We start from the raw sequence: 19878 nt of genomic DNA, 5'->3' as shown, positions 1-19878 counted from the left end.
CTCCACAGGTAATCTGTAATTTTGACTAGAACTAAATGTGTTAATCTGTAGTACTCCAAGTAATTGTATATAAAAAAAATTGCATATTGATTTGACAGTCTGTTTTTCTTCAAAGATATTCCCCATGATAGACTTTGAACCTCTTATTGTGGCCACTATGGCCATGGTGTGAACAAACTTAAATCTTAAATAGATAATATTTTAAACAAGTTTCAGCTTTTCTTTTGTGTTGATTCTTAAAAGATTATTTTTACATGCCTCACCCCATTTTAATTTTTTCTTAATCATCTCCCCCATGGAATAGGGCATTGCCCTTCTTTAGAATAAACTTGAACTCCTTCACTCGAGGATGCTTTGTAGCATGGTTAAAATTGATTTGATTTGAACATATTAAATATACAAAGAGATTGGTGACAAGTTCTAGCAACTTAGAAAAATCTCTCCCAGTTAAAACTGGTCCAGTGCTTCTTAAGAAGTTGAAAATGTAAAAAGTTTATAGATGAGACACCAGACAAATTTTGATCAATCAAGCTCACTGGAACATTTGGCTCAGGTGAGCTAAAATACCTACATATATTAGACCACTGTCAAATATCAGGAGAGGGGAGACACTGGTACAATGTGTGTAGCTCACCTCAAAATGTGCAAAAAAAGATAACCCTTTTAATATTTAGTGATGAAAGTTTTAACATTTATATGTTTGATAACTCTAAAGAATATCATAAATTCTAGCATTATATTCCCAGAAATGGTTTTATTACATGCATATATGTCACTTAGAAATTGCAAAGCACAAGGGCACTAACTCCTGTGTATCACTGACTTTGCGATTCTCTCGGCCCGTGACAGTTTTTGAAATTATTTATAATATCAAGCTTGTATCTTCGAATTGTGTGTGATAAGGAAGAAATAGCAACGGAACAGAGTGGAATTTGAATTTGGAGCCCCTTGAATCTTTAGTCGGGTGTTATACCAACTTGGCTATTTGACCACAGGTGATTGAACCCCTCTGACCGCCACATTCCTCCCTCCTTAAATATCTTCACACCTTGAAGATATCAACCATGGATCTTTATCCCGTGGCAGGCATTTTCACCCGTCAGTTCCAGGGGCTGGTCTATGGCACCAAATGTAAAAGGAAGGGTGAAAATGCAATGGGAAATATTAACACTTGTGGAAGTCAAACTAGATATTGTGATGACAAGCATCACAAAGCCCCCCCCCCTTTTTTTTTTTTGTGGTATAATTTTCAAAGTTCATTACTCTTTCAAGAAAGGTCAACAAAGCCCAAACTGAAACTTTACCTGTAACTCATTGATATTAAGCTGCAGGGAAATAACTCTAAAAAAAAACCTGCACAATCCCTAAAATTGATTAAGTTCAAGGTCATAACTTTCAAAAGTAGGACAACAAAGCTTAAACTGTAACCCATTGATATAAATTTTAATTCAATAGCTGCACGAATAAAAAAACAAGTTTGGAAAACTGTCAATGCATGAACACACAGGCTCCAGCCTATGACAATGTTAGACTAACTACACACAGGCTCCAGCCTGTAGGCACTGGGCCATGACAACATTAGACTAACTGGAAACCTGCATCATTAAACAGAAGACGGACTAGGCTGGCTGACTTCTACTCTACCCTCTCTATGTACCTTCCATAAAGGTATAAGCCCTGGACTATGGATTCAATCAAAGTACAGTGTATGTTATCTCAATACTTTTGGGTAAAGTTTTCGATTTTAAATGGAAGTACAGTGGAACTCCGGTATCTCGAATACCATGGATGTCAAAGTGATTTGAAAATCCCAACCACTTATTCTTTAAGTATTTCATCCATGAATCCTTTGTTTTTTCTCGGCCCCATTGAGTTTGAGATAACAAGGTTTGACTGTATATGCCCTCTGGTTGCAACCTGCATGAATAGTACCGAATTCTAGCCAATCAGAATTCTCCTTATATACAGCTACTTGGTAGATCAACTGATTTATAAATAAGATGTATAGATATTTCAGAGTTGTTATTAGATTTTTAGGTCATGTTTTGAACACAATAATGTTATAATTTATATAATTACAACAACTTTATAACAACTTCAATAAAACAAGAATATTCTCCACTCACAGAAAAGTAAACATTCACACAATATACAAATTTCTTCACATGAAACACCTCAGATCACAAAATGACAATATAAAAATGGGCTGCAGCTCCCCTTTGTTTCTAATCCAAAGCAAAAAAAAAAGTCTCCTGGTCTCCACTTGATCAGATACTGAAGTAAAATGTTCATGATTTCTTTTTTTATGAATTTCAACAATGATATGTACAAAACTCTAATCTACATCTATGTTATGCATTCATCTCTCAAACTGCAGTCTCAAAAATACAACACACACATGCACCCAATTAAAACGACACGAGCCCTTTCAAAATTTAAACACTGGAGCTAAAATATTACCAAACTTGTCGGAAGATGCGTTGTTAAATTTTTCTTTGAAGCTAACCCACTTTACAAATATACCCGATATAATAATCCAAAATAACTTACTAAAATTTATGTTTTGCAGCATGGAAAGTCCTTTTCGACATGCTGTTAATGTACTAGTAATATCCCAGTTACTTGAAATTTACAAAGATAAAAAATTTAAGAGTTTAACATGGAGCCCATTCTATAAACAAATTTCACTGCTTTTATATGCTATAAAATCTGCTTTTTACAAACAAATGAAAAATATTTGAAATCTTGATAAGCATACTTGACTGCCATAGTACATGTAAATTCTAGTAATATGTTAAAGGAATTGTACAGAAAATAAAAAAGGTAATATATCAAGTGAGATCGAAATATTTGAAAATCACATAATTGCTATGTACTAATCATACGTCCATATTGGATATTATCAGTGTGCCCCGGGTTGTTTTATTCATTGACAGTACACATTGTAGGTGTTAATCACTAATCATTATGCAGCTTGATAGTATATGAACTATTAGTAATAATCTTTTTTTAAATTCAGAATTTTGTCCCTAAAAATTGTTTTAAAATTGTTTAGATAAAGTTGTAAGTTGTTAGAGATTTTTGTGTTAAGGGGTCAATTCTATGACAACTTCTGTGCATTGTATGGTGTAATATTGATATTTTGTTGTAAAGAAAATTGTCACACTATTATTAAAGAGATGCCTAAGACGGTCGCAGTACATCATGACATGGTCTGTGAAGAAGACAAAAACTAAAGAAGCTACAAAAGGCTATTGCACTGAATTTGTATGTAAAACCATGATGAATGATGATCAAAAAATTGCTCATTTCCCCCACTTGACTCTGTTACAATAGAACAAGTTCTACCTATCATAAGCATGTTGATTAAAGACTATTAAGTGCTGTATTTGGTACAATTCAATCATGTACTAATTAACACTAGCTTCAAACAATAAATGCCTTTCAAACGAAGTTTGTTTTTTTTCCCCTCCATCTACATGTATTGAATAATGCACAAATTTTGCCCAAAAATCTATTGACAAGACCCAAAAGAAAAGTCAGCAACTTGAAATGCAGATAATGGCACACTCCACAAAAAAGATTCTAGTCTAAAACATGGTTGCTAGGATTGCACGCAAAACTTGATCCTTTTATGATTCTATGCTACATTTTCCTGCATTATGCGCCACGTTTTCGTCGCATTGTATACCGGTATGCATGTTACAGTTCAAACACTTCAACTCTACCAAAACCTTCAAAAGTTTTGAGAAAAAATTCAAATTATGGAATTTAGAAAAGATTTCTACTTAAGACTTTTAAAAAGTGAGATTTTGAAATTTTAACAATGTAACAGTCTTAAGAAATATCACAATTTCTGAGTGTAATACAATACACTATATGTTATCTGTGCAAATCAGTCAATTTAACGTTGTGCTAATTGCCATCTACCAACAAAATCATTTCTTAACAGCTGTTCTAAATGTGTTCCATCACATTGCTATCACAAGAATTACACGATTTTCCTACTCAACTAATACAATGCAATGGTAATATTACAACCATTTCATAACAAAGAGCTGCCTATATTTGATTAATACGTTAAATAGATAAGCCAGATGTACAATTATAGCAGAGTAAATATTGGTTTTAAATTATCCCTGTACTAATGACCCGAATTGTTTTAGCTTCAATATCTTTAAATACAATAAACTCGCTACAACGTAAAACAGAAATACTATAACAAGCATTGCGAATTCAGACTCTTGTTGGCAATACACAATTTAACAAACAACAATAACAAAATAATACTCTCCAGAAATATTTGACAAAGGTGGCATTTATCTCCATACCTGTCAATTTAGCAGTATTAATTTCATCAGCGCAGGTTTTACACCTGCAGTATATATAAACCTGTTTTACGCACATATTCTCATAAGCATAAATACAGGTATTCAAGATGCTTTGTAACGTTCTTCAAAATTAATATTTTGTGCTTGCTTAACAATATTCAGTGTAATAAAAATTGCATTCTTTGTTTCCTACTTTCATATTGTACTGGACAGGGGACATTATCCACCATAATTTTAGATCTGAGTGAGCAATATCAAACTGCTATCTGCAACACAGCCGGTGATTTTCTAGGCTTCAGTGTGATTCATGTGTGGTTCGAACACTGTCAACATGTATGTTAGTCTCTCTCACAAATGCAGTTGTAATCTTACATCCATGTTCAAACATGAATTAGCCTCTTTCAACATTTGTATTATGTCCTTAAGTTTTTGTGTTCAAATGCAAAACTGTGTATAAAAAAAATCTGACACTACAAATAGAAAGATGAGGGATATATAAAACTATGATGATCTATGGAATGGCACAAACAATGAAATCACATAAATGTACATGTACTACAACACAAGAATTTAAAACAGTATCACAAACAATCAGATCTTCAAATTCATTGGTACATATTTACATATAACACATCTTACATTACACATACAAATATACCTACATATATATATCAAGCCTTCACAGGTTAATAATTTTCCCAAAGAAAAATATAATTCTTAAAAATATTTCCATAAAAAAAACTATATTGCCTACAGTACTTTCAAACCAGTCAACAAACCTAATATTTTATTTTACCAAAAAATATGAACTTCTTGGTCTATAATTCTGTGTTAAGAGCCATTGCCACTGGAAGCTGTAAACGATTTAGCGTACTGCTGGTGAGTAAATCCCGAGATCCCCTGCAGGGAGACCGTGGGAGGGTGCGGAACATGATGAGGCTGTGCCACACCCTCCCCCACCTGATTCATGTGTTCAGCGTGTTGAGCATTCATGTTATACTTCAAGTTCGTCATCATATCAGCTGTTCCCTGAAGATACATTCCAGGCATAGGATAACCATTCTGATAAGCCGGGACCTGCCCGGAACTGATGGCCCAGGGAGCTTGGGCCATCGGTACAGAACCCTGCAGGGACACAGGTAGACCCTGGGTCTTGTTTGCCAGCTCTGGTAATTGGTTTAGAACCATCTTGTTTTGTGTTACACTTTGTTGTGGAACCACTTTATTTTGCTGTTTGATGTCTGATGTCCCGGATGAAGTGGACCCCTCTGGCAACACTTCTGACATGGGTGACCGAGTTCCAGCTGACCGTATCTGTGACGTTTGTAGTGTAATATGTTGAGGGTATGAATGATTTGGCAAACCTTGACTGGCAACATAATTTGGTGGTGTTTGATTCACCAGTGGTTGACTAACAGCATAACTTCGCGGTGTCTGATTCGCCATTGCTTGACTAACAGAATATGCTGGCGGTGTGGAGTTGTTCATAGCCTGACTAGCAGCATAACTAGGAGGTGTCTGGAACTGTGAGTACTGTGAATTGTTTGTATATATAACACTGCTCTGAGTGACCATCTTATTTGGAGGGGTCACTACCTGTCCAGCAACCTGGGCGTATGTGACGCCCGCAGTCTGGTAACTGTTAACATTAGCACCAGAAAATGGAATATTGGTTTCCGACACAGTTGTCTTTGGTAACAACTGCTCAGAAGCTGACAAGCTTCGAGCGATTGCATTGATACTTTCCTGGTCCTCTCTGTTGATGATGCCACCCATTGTCCCACTGTTTGTTGAGCTATTCCCAGAACCGAACAGAATCTGTTTTAATTGTTCTTCATCTAAATCCAGATCAAAGTTTTCAAATGTTTTTTGAGCATTCGTTACATCCATACTAGCAGCTGCCAGATGCCTTTCAAGTTCTTCAAATTCTTCACTAGACGGATTAAAGTCTCCATTCTTGCCTGCAAAAATGTTTTAAATATAATTAAAACATGACAAAAACAAATATTACTGTATCTCCCATATTTTTTATTCCGAGTGTACCCTACATAACTCAAACATTACATAGGGCTGGGTGTTTCCTACATAACTTAAAATTACATGGGGCTGGGTGTTTCCTACATAACTCAAACATTACATGGGGCTGGGTGTTTCTACATAACTAAACATTACATGGGGCTGGATGCACTCTACACAGCAGCATATTTTACACAAAATAACCAATGAAATTTTCACAGAATGTATTCAATAATTCTATCATGTTTTAAGCTGTCTCAACTGTCCTTAGTTACCAAATAAATCAAACTGTCTCATCTGTCCTTAGTTACCAAATAAATCAAACTGTCTCATCTGTCCTTACCAAATAAATTAAACGCTTCATCTGGAAGTTTATTGAAGACATCTTGAAAATCAGGTTCCTCAAGAAGTTTGGAGGCTTGCTCCAATGGTAATTCTATAATAAAAAAGAAAGATATATACTGTGTACATGTATATACAGCTGTACATCTACATCACTAACATGTATATACAGCTGTACATCTACATCACTAACATGTATATACAGCTGTACATCTACATCACTAACATGTATATACAGCTGTACATCTACATCACTAACATGTATATACAGCTGTACATCTACATCACTAACATGTATATACAGCTGTACATCTACATCACTAACATGTATATACAGCTGTACATCTACATCACTAACATGTATATACAGCTGTACATCTACATCACTAACATGTATATACAGCTGTACATCTACATCACTAACATGTATATACAGCTGTACATCTACATCACTAACATGTATATACAGCTGTACATCTACATCACTAACATGTATATACAGCTGTACATCTACATCACTAACATGTATATACAGCTGTACATCTACATCACTAACATGTATATACAGCTGTACATCTACATCACTAACATGTATATACAGCTGTATATCTACATCACTAACATGTATATACAGCTGTACATCTACATCACTAACATGTATATACAGCTGTACATCTACATCACGAACACGCTAATCATCCTTTGTCATTTTCACACTCTTTTCTCAAAACACGCAACTCTGTAGTTCTAAATTAAAATTAAATTTCAAATCCTGTTGTGTCAGACCCAACACTATAAAGTCACAAATCTACACTACATGAAAAGGCTTTCATGATAATTCATGATTTTGGATCCCAAATTTGGACCTTTCATCTTCTTTGGGTTATGAATTGAAGAAACATGAATCTATGATTCATGAAAATAACTGGCCATCAGACAATGGTGTTCTCTTAAGAACACAATCAAAAGTTTTTCCTTCTCATTCAAAAAAAAATTTTTATATCTCGACTGTAGCCTCGCCCTGGCTATATGTACCATGATTTGAACAAAATAATATAAAAGTTGCACATATGAAATTTGAATATATCTGGCCTTTGTTTCTATAGAAGGTTTTCTTAAAGGCTGGGAATGACCTAGAAAAATGTACACCCCTACAGCAATTAAGCATATATGGCAAGAGGGCAGGGCTTAGCAGTGTTATCAGAAGAAGCAGCAGTCTGATGCTTGACTCTACACGTGCTCTGTAGCAGACGATATTTTGAACAGGGAGATTGGCATGATTTATCAAAATAAACTAAAGTTTTCCAGCATTTTTCTACCACTCTGCTCGATTTGTGAGGCACTGAAAGGATATGTTTATACTTTAACAAAACTTCACCCTAGGAACTACAAAATGAATTCATCATTCTTTTATCCATGTCTTTTAAAAACATGTAGTTTTTTGATAATATACACAAATATTGGTATATATGATATACTAATACTTATGATTTTCCTCTTGGTACCTTTCAATTATGAGAAGAATTGGGGGGGGGGGGGGGGGGGGGAATTGTAACTGTGCAATGGAGGACATGTGCATTGATGGATTATTAAGAAACACTGTCCATGATAATATTTGGAGACCTACTATCTGTGATTGTCTCTTTTGACATTGTAATGTTCACATGTAAGAGTCCAGATTGAGAGTAATTTTAGAGTGATGGTTGATCAATTGGACATTTGTCATCATTGGTGAGAGACAAAGGGTGTTACACAACTGGTCTAGGAGATTGTTGCTTAATCAGAAAAACATCATGCTTGACATTATTCGAGAAAAAGTACCGGCAATCCTGCAAAACCCTAAAACAGCGATCAGACTGAACAGTCCTAATAAGTCATTTTTATAAAGTTAACCAATTTTTTTATAGGAATGTGATTATATATAATTAAAAAAATAAAATCTGGATTTACCAATGATATGTGAGTAAGTATTTTTTTCCCACGTTATACAGTGATTTGATTACATGTTTCCTTTGGTGCAATCCCTCTTATCTAGAACTAGACAAGCATGCTCGTGCAATATGTGAGTCAACATCTGGTGTAAACAATAACAAAAGATTATCACACCCACTAACTGCCAATCTCAAGTTTGAAATACAAATTTAGCCCTGCTTAAAATTTTTGAGGCCAAAATTAAAACTTCATGAGGCCACATTTTAAAAAATGTTGGTTTGCCATAACCCGAGGGTCATAAAAAATATTGGGTCGGTCGGTAGCGTTTTTTTTTTTTTGGCTGAAAATATATTGAATATCAAAACTCTGTTTTTATATATTGTGTTCTTTTGATGAATTAATCCCATTACAGTGAATTACTTGCAGAACTGTCAGAAACCTCTCTAAAAAGTGTAGTTTTAACTTCATGGTCTAGTTTGTGTATGGCTCATATATCATTTTGTTATTCTGATATGTTACTTGTTTTGTGGGGGTCTTGAATATGTCTATTGTTTTGGTTTATTCCCCAAATTTGTCTAGAGTCTTGGTTGCCATGATTTTACTCTCAATGGCCAATGTAACATGAATGTATTATGCAACTGAAACTTGGTAGCATTGTTATTGAACTTAAACATTATTCGTATAAACTCAACACAATTTCATGTTCAATGATGTTGGTCAAACGATTTCTGATACAGAAATCCTTGCTCGGCGGTACCTCGAATTTCGGAAATGCCTCCAGAAATACCCCTTTGAATCAATTTTTTAAAGTTAAATTGAAAGATATGGGATTGCATCAATGTATAAAATACCATGTCGGAAGAAAAAATAACATAAAAAAGAGTCATGTTATTAGGATTTGTGTCAATTTAAGGAGGGTAACTCATGTTATTTTTCTTTCATTTAGAAGAATGTGTTCAACCATTATTTCCTAATCATTATATATATATATACATTCCTTAAGTTGAATTAAATCAACATTCAGATATATTTTGCAATTCAAACAAATATTGTATATGGGGGGCAAATCATCGGTAATTTTGCTAGAGTTATCTTTCTTTGAAACATCGTGAATGCCAGCACAATACACAATATGAATTGAATTTCCTCAATTTACCATCACAATTTTAATATCGTTTTATCATAAAAGATTAACATATATAAACTTAATATGCATTAATGTATATAGTTCGAGGGGAATTTCGGTACTTTTAGGTGGTATTTCGATAACTAGATTAATTTCTGGTGGCATTTCGGTAAATTGCGGGCATTTCCGAATTTGGGGCACCCATTTACGTTTTCATCGGACACTGTTGTTTGTGTCCATAATTATCGACTGATACCTTGTCGGATAGATAAAAATCTACCAGTATGCCATGTGCCGAATCGATCATTTGAGCGCTTAAAATTACGGCGATTTACAAAACGCTGCAAAGAACAAAACTAGAAACAAAACCAAACGCATCTTCACAAGTCAAGGGCTATTGATTAGTTACTTCGTTACATAATAAAAACAACACGCAATGTTCTTGATGTTAAGAAAAGTACCCCACGAAGACCATTGTTTACTTTCTGTTTTTGCTTTTTCCAAACTTGCATCTTAAACGAAGAATCTCATTGGATGATTTAATTTTAGCTTATTGCGTCATCTCCTGTTCCAAACCGTGACTGATGTCAAGGGCCTAGGTTAGTGCGAGGTAACGAATCAACAACCCTTGACTTGTGAAGATGAACCAAACGCGGATAGGAACTTGAAAGAAAAACGGAAGTCGGAAAATCGAGGGGAAAAAAAAACATGGCTGAAATTATGTCAATAAAAACTTTCAAGTCGGGGGGTTAAAAATGGGTCGGTCGTGCGATGGCAAACAAACTACTTTTTAATTTTGGCCTGAGAATTTATATCTAAAATAGATACAAGTATGGCCAATATATGCACAGTTATGAAGGGAACAAGTATACCCATTTTAAAATTTCAGTACAACAGCTTAATCTTTATCTTTGCAAAATAAGTGCTGCAATCTGAATGTGACCAGAAAATTCATATATTCCACCATTTTCACCGATTGGCTGCTTTTATACCCAATTGCCGGTCTTTAACTGCCATATGAATATCCTTTATCGAAATTATAAGGTGCCCCTCTTTGCTGAACGTTGGTATGAAGGTTAAGAAAATGATAACATGAAAAAGCTACCCGAAGTTTAAACTTTAGATATACACTGTACAATGGTAACACATTTGAGAGCAATCAGTACAAACCTGTATTAAAGCTATCCACTCCGCCCAGCATATTCTCGGACAGTTCTGACAGGGAGGTTTTCTCCGGTCTGGTTGTTACTTGTACTGCCCCGCCCACAGCTGCTGCTGGGGGGCTGTTCTGAGGTTTAGGGGGAGCTGTCATGGGGGACACTGTGTTCTTTATGGACTCCTCTGGCTGCGGTGTGATATACTGATTGGTACCTCCACTGACAGGTGCGACAGGAGGTTCAGCCACTGGGGGAGGCTCTGGGACCGGGGGAGGCTCTGGAACTGTTGCTCTGACCGCCACTGGCATCCCTACAAAGTAAATAGATTCTCGGGTACATGTAGTTCAAAATAAATCGAACTTCAATTACTTCTAGAGATGGACACAAATATCACTGTTTTCTCCCCCATCATGTCAATAGGCCAGCTAATACTGTCAAATTTAAGAAATATCAACTTTTTTAACAACTTGAGTCAACAAGATTTACCGATGATTCCAGTAGGCTCACTGGGCGGAGACGGTTTCTGTGGCCTGGGGGGTTTACGCGCATTCTTTTTCTTTTTTCCTTTCCTCGGTGGCCTGGTCAGTGCTGATGGCTTTGTCTTTTTCCTGGTACGCTTCTGTTTGGACTCCGAATCTTGGTCCTTTGAGTAATTGTCCTACAAGGATAAGAGGTGTTAAATAAAACCAGAAATTCCCCTTAAATGCATCAGACACCTGTTATTCTGTCAGTATTGAATTATCAGCCAAACTTTATTTACTGTTATACTTACAGCTTTCATGGCATGTTCCATACAAAGTGGTAGCTCGTGGCGTATGTCAAACACTGGTGTGCAACACTGTGTGTTGTCTGCAAATTTAGCTGTGCAGTAATCAAAGAGCTGCTGATCAACATTATACATAATATCTACATAGTTGTTAAGGACAGAACTTAAAAATCTCTCTGTAATGCTATCTTTCTTCCCAAGTTAACTTTTGAAATGCACTGTATAAACTTTATTCCCAACAGAGCCTCAATATTTCTACATTTCATTAAAATTAAAAGGAAACATCTCTATGACATAATAGAATGGTGATGATATACAAGTTAAGGATACGAGACAAGCAGTGATTGGTGTAGGGCAGGACGGCATTTTTACACTGATCATCATCCTCAAATTTGTAGCAACATTGCCGTCTCTCCAGCCCTTGCTTCTTAAAGCTGACAAGATATAAAAGACAGAAAATATCATCATAGTAACCTTCTGTATAAAGTTTAATTAGAGAATTTTAGCAAACTTTCATATCTCTTTACAACATGTACAGTAATTAATAAATGCAGTGAATTGCATCTGCATGAAAGCAAAAGTTCAACATAGACTGAAAATGCCTTTGAATCTGGCATTATATACAGGGTTGTCACTAACGCAAGAATCTGCGTCCTAGACGCAGAAAATTCATTTGGGACGCAAGTTTGTCTGATATGGCGAGTCCCGCGGACGAGTCAGTGACGGTCATGGACTCCGAGTGAAAATTATAATATTTTTTAGAAGGCCTGATATTGTGTATTAATTAAAACTTGTAGTAGGAAAAATCTAGGTAAAATGTTACGCTTTAGTGAACCGAAATAATACCACCAAATTCAGTGTCCCAATCCGACTTGTTTGTTTAGCGTCAGTCAATTAGGTGCGAATTAGAATATAATATTCAAAAGATAATTAGATAACATGCAAAATGAAGAACGTTTTGTTACTGGCAGTTATTCACTCTTATTTTTTTTATTTATTTGTTTGTTTTACAAATCAGGATCTATATTTAAATATTTGTCTTCCGGTAGCAATTTTTAATGGAATCGAAAGTAGCGTAGTTTGTAAACTTGGTAGGTTTTTCAATTCATCGGCAAACAAAACTAGTACGCATTTATTGTATCATAATGATAATTTGATTAAAATGCTGTTTAATTTTGAATAGGGTTGTTGTGATGATAGGAGATTCGGGGAGATAATTCTGTTGGCGTGGACAATTAGTCGTCCAAGGCCAAGTCGCCAATGATTAAAAATAGATCTTAAAATTTATGTGTTTTGTACTGCTTCCATTTTAATTGTTTTCTATAAAAAGAAACTCACTAGATATTCATGGGACTCATCAAATTTTCATGGGACTCAAGCTGCTTATAAACCACAAGCCCAGGATTCGTCTTCAATAATTTCTAGTAATATGTTTGATGATGCCTGAAAAATCTTAAAATATACCTGTCAACAATTTTGTCCTGCTTGTGCATCATCTCCCTCACAACTTCCACCATTGCTCCCGGCCCCTCTCTGGAGGCTTCGATGAGTGCTAGAGTTGTACTATTTTTAGACTTGTGATGATGGTGGTTTGCCTTGTGGGACTTTCTGTACTGGAAGCACCGCCTCCTTAACCGAGCCCTCAGCAATGCTAGTTTGGTTGTTCTAAGAATATCTGCAGCTCTAAATATCAACGATGCATTTAATAAACATCTTATCTTTACATCAATGGTAAACTGATTCTCTCACATAAGGAAGCATTACACTACTTAAAAATTACTTCACACCTTATAAAGATTTGAATATCAATTGTTTTCCTTCCTATTAAAAAAGATAATTACAATGTATTTAAGCATTTTCCAATATAATAGATATAACAAGGAAGAAATATATGCCAGGTAAATGTAAATATTCTTTGTTGGACAAGAGGTTGGACATCTTCCTTAAAACTGCAAAACATTTTGTCAATGTGATTCAATTCGCTTACTCTTCCTCATCCTCTGGCATTTCCTCATCTGAGGAAGGAGAGAACCAATCTGGTTGCCATGACAACATTTCTTCACTGTCAGAATCACTAGTTTCTTCTGAGGAGTAAAAGCCTGGAAAAAAAACAACCCACATATTCGTGTATACAATTTGACACAATCTTCAATGCCTTGGAAATTCTTAAACACCACTGAGTTTGTAAATGCACTAGGTAACTTTCACTCTTAACATTCTTAAATTATAGTACACTATAATACAATGATAAAGTATCCTACCTGCTCCTACAAGATCATGACTTTCTTTTTTGTGGTTTACTATGTCTTTGTAATAATTCACAACCTGATCTTTCTTGAATCTTTTCTTCAACACAGTGTAATCACTTTCCATCTTGAATTTCTGAGGTCTTGAAATGGCTGATGCTGGGAGATGTTTTATCACATTGGATCCAAACACAGCGTGTAAAGAGTTCTTGGACTTGGCAGATTTTACAGGCTTACATTTGTATGGGGGAGGTGGGGGAAAGTCTCTGGGGGGTACCCCAAGCACCGGCTGTGGAGGTTGTGGCTCCGTTTTAATTTCTGTCGCAGTCGTGACGGAGGGAGAATACCCAGAGGCTATAGACTGCGAGTATGTGGGGGGAGGGGGGACTGGTGGGGGTTGTTGTTTACTTGGTATCATGGTACTAAATTTCTCTTTTTCCTGAAGATTTTTTTGCTTTGGAGTTTCCCCTGCCATAATTGATAATTTCTCTTTCACAGAATTCTGAGTGGACAGATGAGCAACAGCTGAAGTGAGAGGTAGCGGCGTTGACCCTAAATAATTATGCATTTGTTCCTGTGGAATTGGAAAACTATTAAGACCCATAACCATCTCAGAGCTGATTAAGTTTTGTGGTAGTTTTGGCACTGAGTTAGGCATTCCAGGTAACAATTCCAGAGGCATCCCATGGGGGATTCCTTGAGGAAGAAACCCTTGTCCCTGGAGGTTTAAATTTGTTGCCGTGTCAGGGAGACCATTCACACTATGTGGCATTACATACACTGGTAGCGAATTTCTTTTATGATTACTGGAATTTAAAACTCCTTGTGTCTGGGGGCGTGGTGAAACATCTGTAGAAATACTTGGCACCGTCCTGTCAATGAAATCGTAGTGATTCACAGCACTTGATGAGGATGAGTTATTAAAGTTGTAGCATGGAGATTGTGATTGCGAATTTGATTCTTGGTTTCGTTTTAATTTATCTTTGATTCTATTCTGAGCAATTTTGGTTTGTAATCTATTCATTGTTCGGGAGCTTTTGGCCTTTCCCTTCTCCTTGGTCTTGTTTCCTGAGTCAAACTTCGGTTTGATTTTCTCTAGCTTTTCTGCAAGCTCTGGATAAAGCTTTGCAATGGAGGAAACACCCATACCAGCATCTCCTGGCGACTTAGAGCCGTGTGAACCCTGAGATCCAACAGACAAGGGGGCCTCATGATAGGGGCTGGACGACGGCAGAAGAGTATTAACTGTCGTAATCTTTTTGTCCTCGCCACTGGGATCAGGAAAAGCGTACGGATCATTTATATCCTCAATCTCGGCACTAAATACATCACTTTTTAGAACCTTACTCAGCCTTCTGAAATCGTTTCCCAGCGCGTTACTGTTCAGTTTGCTCGAGTTGAATCGGGAGACCCGGTCTTTGAATGGTAGTTTTTCTTTGGGAACTGCAGATACCTGTTGCAGTGTTTTTGGAGGCTTCTGTTTCTTCTCTTTCTTTGGAATCATTCCCAGGACTTGCATGTGATTGTTACAGTATCTGTAGCAGAAAACAAACAGGTAGAAAACACACATGCAAAGTACACATATATATAAATAGTTGCTCTAATAAACATGTGCAAGTATATCATTCATTAAATAAAAATTTCCTCTGCAACCAAACATTTGTGTGGTGTATTTTTGCATTGATACTCACTCTCGTTTTTCATGCAGTGGTATTGCCTGTGTACACATCTGCTTGCTGGATTTCGCCACATATGCACACCGCCTGAACGGTGCTGTGGGATCCTCCAGAATGTGCCGCACACAGAAGCCATAGCCATTGAGGCGGTGCTGATTACATATTTTGGCACTGAATGAACATAGAGGTTTGTGATCAGCTCCGGACGTGTAGTGAATGTTTTTACCTTCATACATTATCTCCTCAATGGAGGGTGCTGAAACTTGTTAGGAACTCTGAAAAAATATACCCCAAAAAATGCTGTTGTAGACACAATGATTAACATGCAATGTTGTAATTTTATGCACGGATATACATACGATCTAATTATTTCTATAAATGAATGCAGTAAGTGGCCCAAATGTTTCCTACACATTCACTTGCCCGACCAGGAAATCCACTTGCCCCCGTCATCGGGATTTGTCCGCCCCGCCCCCATATGCAATCTAGTTAATTTAATTAGTGAACACGGTAAGTGGCCCAAAGGCCACACACAAAGTGAGTTAAATTGATGCTAGAGACCCGAGGAATTCCGGGTACTTCATTCGTACTCTAGACAGCTGCACATCAGCTGTAATAATTATAACACTCGCAATGCCTACCACAAGGATGGACAATTTCTCCAAGTGTATAGTGTTTTTCTGACTCAAAAAGAAAACATGTACATAGCAGTCCCATTAAAAAGATTTCCAGGTTATCTGAAGATGATATCTCTCTTCAGCATGCAAACTTTGGAAATCCGAGCCATGAACGGGCAGATATATGATGTTTCACAACTTACTCGATTCTGATATTAAATCTGGTCGAATCAAATTAAGCCAGGTATAGCCGAATCAAGTGACCTGGCTAAATTACAATAAAATGTTGCCTTTCTATCAAATAAACATTTGGCATAGAAAAGGCCAACACTTCTACAAATCATGTTTATTTCACCAGTGTACCTGGATTAAAAGCATTGTTTTAGAATAAGCCACTCTCGATACTACTGTCTACAAGGACGCCTGCTGGAAAGCTGCCTGTCCCTATCAAAATCTCCTGACTCAGTCAGCTCATTTGGCGGGGTGCATGCACAATTCCGGCTCACAGTAAAGTGTGTTGCCAGTCATCGCCAGTGTATCTGAGGGTGCTGGATAGTTAAGAATCAAGTATGCTAAACGTCCACACTTGAAAGTATGTGATCAGTGACTTTTTAAAACCCATTTTAGATTCGAATATCGGCCTTTTCCCATAATTTTTTTTACCAATTTTAATATACAATTTAACGGGCACATTTCCCAAAAATAAAAACTAGCAAGAACATATTTGTTGGAAAATAAGTTTGATGGGAATAGTAAATATGTATGACGTGACAAAGATGCATCATAATCTAGATGATTTAGATAGAATAGTAGTTGAAAATTTTAAGAGCAAAGGAAGAATGACATCAATTTGTAGCCTATTTACAGTAATACAGGTTTTTCCCAATTGACCAAAATGTCAACAATTTTTCCAAATTCTAAAGCCACAGAACCCTATTGAAAAATCACTCATTGATTGATTAAATATTATTTAACGTCCCTCTCGAGAATCTTTCACTCAAATGGAGACATCACCTTTGCTGGTGAAGGGCTGCAAAATTTTGGCTATGCTCGGAGCTTACAGCCTTTGTGCAGTGAGGGATCTTTATCGTGCCACACCTGCTGTGACACAGGACCTCGGTTTTTGCGGTCTCATCTGAAAGACCACCCCATTTAGTCACCTCTTATGACAAGCAAGGGGTACTGAGGATCTATTCAAACCCCAATCCCTTCGGGATCAAATTGCAAACAATAATAGGCAATCAGACCTAGAGTTTCTGCATTCTGTTGTTCTTATCCTTGATAGCATTGCATACATATCGTGAACCAATGATTGCATCAATTACAATATGTTTCCAACCAATGCCATATTTGTAAGTAAACATACTGACGGTAAATTTTGAAGTAAAGTGAAATTCAAAGATAAAAAAGATTTCCAAAGTAAAGTTAATGATTAACAAACATTGATTTCCATCCTTTCGAAATAAAACAATCATATAATTATATAATTGACTAATAGCTGGGATACGTTGATGATGCTATACAGCAACTAGAATTTCCTCTGTTTCCTAACTAAGAAATGGATATGGTAAATCGCAGTTTAACATTGCAAACTTTGCATAGCATGAATTTATACGGCATAAAGAACTTATCTACGATATACTAGTCACAGTCTTGCTCCTTGCAGAAACACCCTTCACATGTTCAAAATGACAATGTAAACATTACTACCGGAAGTTATATTTAATATCGAAAATTGTGCCCATCTTTAACACATTATCACAAATATATTAAATTTTCTAACATTTCAAAGGTTAAATAAAGTGTAAAATTTCTTATCATTAAAATTTTAAATAGATTTCACTTAAAATCGATCGATATTCTTTCGCCTTTACCCATAATTTCATCAATTCTAATATCATAATTTTTTCTCTCACAAAAATTTCACGTTAGAAATATCCGATTTCATCACACTCTACACTATCGCTTTTGGTATCAAATAATTCCTCATACCTTCACATCGTTTCGGTAATGTTGATCATGTTGTCCCTATTGCTATATCTATATATTGCAAATGTCTACCAACAAAATGGCTGCCGAGTTATTCCTGTAAACTATGAATATTTATTAAAAGGAAGGCCTAATGGGGCTCAAGTGGGAAAATTAATTCGGGCAGCGTGAACAGTTATACTTAGTTTTCTCTCATGAAATGTGATACAAATAACACAATGTTGATTATCCTATAAGATGATTATAATTGTGACGATGAATTTATCCCGAAATTAAATAGAACCCTGAGAACATACATTTTGATCTATAGGAAACGTTTGTAAGAAGAATTTTCATTGGTTAAAACGGAAACGGGTCATCAGGGGCGTACAAGGGGGAAATTGTGATGGGTGGGGGGTGGGTGATGAATTGATGTATCGGGCGAATTATAAACTTGTAAGTTTTTACATAAGACCTAAGGTCATATTGAAGTAAAGTATAATAATATATTTTCAAATCAGTGAAATGTGAAATTACTGCAATATATAATCGAGCCAACAGGAAAAAAAGAAAACCACCCAAAATGATGTTGCAACTTGATTTTCATTTGCCCGGAAAATTTTTCTACAAAATCCATGGACAAAAAAGACCTATTTATCATGAAGAAAAGCAACACCATCCTGGTGTTCTGTTACAAGCAGTTTTATCTCAAAGAAAATTACTTTAAATTAAAGAACTTGTAACTTTGACAAGTCTAATTTTTTAGAATATAGAAATTGTCATAAGTTTTCCAGACTGTACTGTACATTAAATCAAGCTTTCTATACTAGAATATATTTCAAAGAGCAACGTGTACATTATTAGGGGTGTTAGTAGGATTCAAACTTACACCTTTCAAAATTTTGAACAAAATTTCTGCCATATTGTAATGTATCGTTCATCCTTATATTTAAAAAAAAAAAAAAAAAAAAATGCTTTTCCTACGATGATGTCGTATCCTTGTAATCTCGTGTTATCACTTACTGATATTCGTTTTAATTAATGTTTCACACTAGATATAAATATATTTCAATCAGGTCTTGACTTATACATTATGACGTTATGTATACATGATGGTACCTTACATGTATATATACACGCGGTGTTCTCTCTCTCTCTCTCTCTCTCTCTCTCTCTCTCTCTCTCTCTCTCTCTCTCTCTCTCTCTCTCAATATCGATATAAGAAAATCTATAGTATTATGTAGCTGTTAGATTATAAATATAGCTGCAGATTACATGCGATTACCCCCCCCCCCCCCCGCTCCCCTCCCTGAAACACGCACATTGTATATTGACGGTGATATATATGAGGGAGTGACGTTATGCATGTACGACAGTGCACAATTTAACATTTTTAAAGAATTATTATCTTCATAGTCAAAGGGGTAAAAAAAATTAAAAATCGCTTTATTCAAAGGCAACGGTGAAAAATGAACATAGAACAGTTTTGTATGTTATTTAGATATGATGAGGCATCTAAAACTATATCACGACCATGCAAAATCAAAATTTGTCAAAAAGTATTTCCCATTTGATATGTATGTTATTTAACCAATGAAATAATCAGATTCAATCTAATATTGTTTTTTCCCTGGTAAACGCAGTCGTATATACTTTGTGGAATCCGATCTTCAACACATCATCAACGTGTTTCTGACCACT

The 19878-nt window shown here is 35.9% G+C and overlaps 1 protein-coding gene across 1 annotated transcript; it reads right to left on the bottom strand.

The window, feature by feature from the left end:
* Positions 1-2007: 2007 nt before the first annotated feature.
* LOC125646940 (INO80 complex subunit D-like) lies at positions 2008-18470 on the bottom strand. The gene is made up of 11 exons (XM_048873601.2): positions 18202-18470; positions 15608-15867; positions 13932-15451; positions 13658-13769; positions 13135-13353; positions 12001-12104; positions 11677-11810; positions 11391-11562; positions 10918-11214; positions 6691-6783; positions 2008-6292 (listed from the first exon to the last, which is right to left on the bottom strand). Exons 2-11 carry the CDS (start codon positions 15826-15828, stop codon positions 5163-5165), a joined length of 4002 nt encoding a protein of 1333 aa, XP_048729558.2. The 5' UTR covers positions 15829-15867; positions 18202-18470; the 3' UTR covers positions 2008-5162.
* Between the last annotated feature and the right edge of the window lie 1408 nt (positions 18471-19878).

This window comes from Ostrea edulis, chromosome 6, assembly GCF_947568905.1.
Source record: "Ostrea edulis chromosome 6, xbOstEdul1.1, whole genome shotgun sequence".
NCBI lineage: Eukaryota > Metazoa > Mollusca > Bivalvia > Ostreida > Ostreidae > Ostrea > Ostrea edulis.
Note: the sequence above shows the minus strand (reverse complement) of the source record. Positions and strands in the feature narration are given on the sequence as shown.